Genomic DNA, 5,000 nt, shown 5'->3' on the forward strand with positions numbered 1-5,000 from the left:
TGATACATGGTCTTTTTTGCCGCTTTTAATGCACTGTTTAGTACATTATCTGGATATTTCTGTTTCTTGCTTGTATTCCGAATCTTATCTATCTCCTCATCTATATATTCTGGGATACATACCCGTAGTGCTCTTAAAAACATGGATGCAAACACTGATCTTTTAACCTTATTGTTTTGTCCAGAATAGAAATGTACATAGGAAGAAATATTAGTAGGTTTTCTGTAAACACTATACTTAAACCCACTGCTATTTCTCCGTATGAGGACATCCAAAAGAGTAGGCATTCTTCTTTTTCTATTTCCATAGTAAATTCAATTGATGGTACCAATTGATTTAACCTGGCAAAAAAGTTATTTACATCGTTCCCTGGCCATACACAAATTATGTCGTCAAAATATCTAAACCAAGGTACATATATAAATTACTTAGCACTGGGGACAGAGGGTTTCCCATTGCCATACCAGAATTTTGTGAGTAGAATTTTCCATTGAATTCAAATTTACAGTCTTTAACACAATTTTATTACTTCGATTAAGGTACTTTTAGAAAATGGAATATCCAGTTGTTTGTTTTCTAATAATTCCGATAGAAACTCCAATAAATCATCAATAGGCACTTTTGTGAATAGAGATACTACATCAAAGCTCACAAGTTTCGATTCACTATTAACTTTCACACTATTTAGTTTATCTGTCAAGTCCACATAATTCTTAACATTGGCATTAGAGATGTTACCTACCAATGGGTTAAGGATATCCACTAAATATTTTGCTAATTTATAATATGCGGAACCCACGGAGCTGATAATTGGTCTGGCAGGGACCAACAATGAAACAGGTACTTATTAAGAACTCCCGCGACAATGCTAAAGGATGTGTATATAAAATCCCGTGTAAGCCTTGTGACAACTTTTACATTGGTCAAACGGGGAAAGCACTGGAAAAAAGAACAGAACAACATAAACAATGTGGGAGATATGCACAGGGAAATAGTGGTATATATGTGCATGTTAGTGAGAACAATCGTGCTATTAACTGGGAAAGGGCAAAAAAGCTGGTGTGTTCTAATAATGCATTGGAACGGAATATCATTGAATCTAGTTTTATAAAAGAAAGTTACAACAATACTATGAACATCAGTCAAGGAATGTATAAACTTGATCCTTTAATATCAAAAGAAATTTGTAAACTGTTTAGATTTTAAGGTAGGCTGTAGAGATATATTAAAAATAGGATTATTATATTTGTAAACACAGTAAAGGGGGCAGAAGTGGTAATGAGATGTACAACCCCGCCTCCCTGACACCTGTCAGGTGTGGACTTGTACCCTAAGCGGTAGTATCCCTTGAGAATTTATTGTAAATTTTAGCCAAATGATTTTTGAAAGCCACCCATACCTTGACACCTGCGTGTGGGTGGATCTGCAGTCTCAAACGGTTGTGTGTATGTTCGTCAGTACTGTCTTTGTAGTATATATACTCGTGAATCCTAATACTATGTATCAGTCCTTTGTCAATGGCTTGAAAATAAAGCCGAAAACGGTCAGGACTTACACCCTGTCTCTTATTTTTCACCTGTGGATATGTGTGATAAATGAATCACGTGCTAAAGTGATTATTCTCATATATATATATAATATGTATATATATATATATATATATAATATATTATATATATATATATCTATATAATATTATTATGTATATATAATATATATATTTAATATATATATAACTAATATATAATAATATTTATATACATATATATACATACATATATATATATATATATATATAATATATATATATATATTATCTATATACATATATAATATATATATATATATATAATATATATTAATATATATATATATATATATATATTATAAAATTTTAACAATTTATATATTTAAGATATATACATATATATTTAATATATATATATATATATATAATGTATATATATATTTTATATATCTATATATATTATATATATATAATATATATATATTATTATATATATATTATATATATTAATTAAAACGCAATGATTCATTACAGTCGAGACTGCTCTCGAGAGTCGATTAACTATGATGAACCTTTTCTTTGTTCAGGAAAATAAATAATGGCTCACAAAGTCCATTTCTCAATTGTCGTCCTAATTCTTTTATGCTGTGATGCCCAAGGAGTCTCAGAGGTTGAGGTTAGTATAAGTTATAAGGAAAGGGAAGAATATTCGCGATTTGGACTTCTACAGAATTCCACAAACGGAAGCTCAGGAAACCCAGCAACTTCGACTTCGCACCAGACAATAAGATGTGAGTATGAAGTCTGGTATAGTGTGAGAGAATATATCTAGTTATTGCAGAGGCAATAAATGATCAGTATACGTTTTGAAATAATGTTCATTGAATGAATTACAATTCGAAATTCATATGCCTAATATTGAGGACTGGTTGCATTAGATTTTCTAGACATTGCAAACTGCAATGAAGATCCAGAAAAAGTAAACGGCGGAAGTTTAAAGAATTGAGGCTAATGTTCAAAATTTATTTTCAACATTGAATACTTTAAGAGTGGTGTTTCTAGATTAGATAAATAAAGATGTAAATAATGAATTTTAAAGGTTTATAAGGTAAATAGGTAGATTAAATACTGTTCAGGATGTGGTGTTGAGGAAAATGTCAACTGTTTTTTTTTTATCATATTTGGTTTTCCAGTATCCTCCTAATTATAGAAAACTTCAAATAAAATCAGTGATATCAGCAATTCCATTTTGCTATAGTTTAATAACCAATATTAAACGACAAAGGCAATGAAAGAAATTCATAGTGATAGTTTATAATTTTTTTGTTTTAAGAATACCGTTGTACTTCTGATTACAAAAATTACAAATATCTTTATTAATTTTGAGATGGACTGACAACGATTCCAATTCTAATTTGAAGAGAGAAAGCAATCATTTAGATGGTTATGTAACTTCACTTCTATATTATGAAAGATATATCGGCTTGGGTAACAACTATTACGAATTCGGATATGGATGAGTACGTCTCGTACAGAAAACAAATATGTAAAGGGGATTATGTATTGCTTCCTTTCAAAAGAAGCAAATAATTATTTGTGTCATATCAACAAAATTTGCTTAGCTTCAGAGGAGACGCTCGATGGACTTTTGCGTAATCTTTTATTTTTTCATTTGGATGAAAGTATATCATTTTGTTTTAATTTCTTTAAAAATACATGAATATCACGGACAGTTGAAGTGGCAAAAACAACAGGAAAATTCCTATTGGAGAAAAGATTTTTAAATTATACACCAGTAGGTGCTACTCAGCTGTAGGCAAAAGGGCAAAAGTTCTACACACTTGGCAATAGACAGACACACACACGCCTACACTCATATATATATATATATATATATATATATATATATATATATATATATATATATATATATATATATATATATATATATATATGAGTGTGTGTGTGTGTGTGGTTGTGCACGTTTGCATGTCTATGTTCTTATAGGTTTGCATATGTCAATAGGAAAACTAAGTTGCATTACCTTTTCTTCGTTGGTTGGTATCAGCAGAGGGAGTTTATGACTATCAATGTGTTAGTGAGGCTTGTTAGACACATTTTCCGCATATGACTACGAAATGTACTCGGGAAATTATGCTAAAGTTTTTATTACTTTTCCAGATAGCTGTCCATCGCCTTACGAACTCATCGTCACGTATTGTCTTTATATGAAATGCTTAGAGTACGACAGTGCTCTTCAGGGATGGGAGGTCGCTCGGCAGTACTGCCAGTCTCTAGATGGGGATTTGGCGTGGTTTGGGGATAAAGATCTGCCCCTAATCATGACTTATTTGAATGTGGTAAGATAACTGATAATAAATAGTAATCATTCAGTATAAAAAGGGGCGTACGTAAAGCTAATAGGTACTCGTTGTCAGTATAGCATTAAGCATCAAACTAAAAAGGTATACTTCGTTCAGGACTGTTAGTTTTTGACTATAAAGTTTATTCGATAATATGCGCTATGTATTCTTTGAGCAAAGGAGACAAGGAGAGAGGATCAAGGGACAATTCAGGTTTGAATTTAAATTCCTTGTTGACGTGTCTTCAATATATTTGGACCCAAACAGATTTCCTTCGAAGTGATCTTTGACCCTGCAGATTATCGAGGAATTTTCCCAATTAATACCATGGCTTGTCTTAAGCCAATGATCCACAATGCCATTATACGGTAAAACTCTTGATATAACATATAAATGCTGAGGGCTATCTTAATTCTTTTATTTCTCAAAATATCATTATATTTAAATACTAAGTTAATATCAATAGTTCTAAAATGGGTATGTATGAATATGCACGTGCACACACATATTATACATATTATTTGTATGATCACTCTTACGAACGACTTTTATTTATCAAACAGCACAGATATAAAAAATTTGATAAGACCTGCCCCGTATTTTATATACTTTATTATAAGAGATACATGTTTCAATGTTTAAATGTTTTTAAATGCCAAACCAACTCAAAAATTATCAGGTAGGTGGGAATATTTTTGCAATTAATATCATATGTCAGTAACAGCAGATTTATTGTGTTTCGAATATTTTTTTGGTTTGCTTACATAAAGTGTCTTTTTCCGCGTTTATGTTCGTGTCTCATAAAGACTAGGGATATTTATATTTTATGCCTATATTCCTAATCAAATCTATTTCACCAATGTAGTCAGGGCTACATATAAGCAATACTCATATGAACATGGCTGTGAAAAGAGATTTTTTTACTTTATTGCTACCCCTAGAATAATTACAGTTTTTGCAAAAAAACACCAGTATTGTTTACTATGTTTAGTTTTGTTATGGTCACAATAATGGCAGTAATTATGATATAAAACGATTATTGATAAAATATTTATACAGAAATTTCCCAACTTAACTTCTAAGTCTGTCAGGCTATCTACTTGTTTGCC

At 30.8% G+C, this 5,000-nt stretch overlaps 1 protein-coding gene across 3 annotated transcripts in view; it reads left to right on the top strand.

Moving 5' to 3' along the window:
* Positions 1 to 5,000, top strand: part of LOC135226899 (uncharacterized) — a 14,049-nt gene that overhangs the window by 1,216 nt on the left and 7,833 nt on the right. For all 3 annotated transcript variants that reach the window (XM_064266585.1, XM_064266587.1, XM_064266586.1), the window contains exons 2-3: positions 2,116 to 2,319; positions 3,710 to 3,888. In XM_064266585.1, the coding sequence (XP_064122655.1) occupies positions 2,127 to 2,319; positions 3,710 to 3,888 (372 nt within the window). In that variant the 5' untranslated portion in view covers positions 2,116 to 2,126. The remainder of the gene's footprint in view (positions 1 to 2,115; positions 2,320 to 3,709; positions 3,889 to 5,000) is intronic.

The sequence above is a fragment of the Macrobrachium nipponense genome, chromosome 15 (assembly GCF_015104395.2).
Source record: "Macrobrachium nipponense isolate FS-2020 chromosome 15, ASM1510439v2, whole genome shotgun sequence".
NCBI lineage: Eukaryota > Metazoa > Arthropoda > Malacostraca > Decapoda > Palaemonidae > Macrobrachium > Macrobrachium nipponense.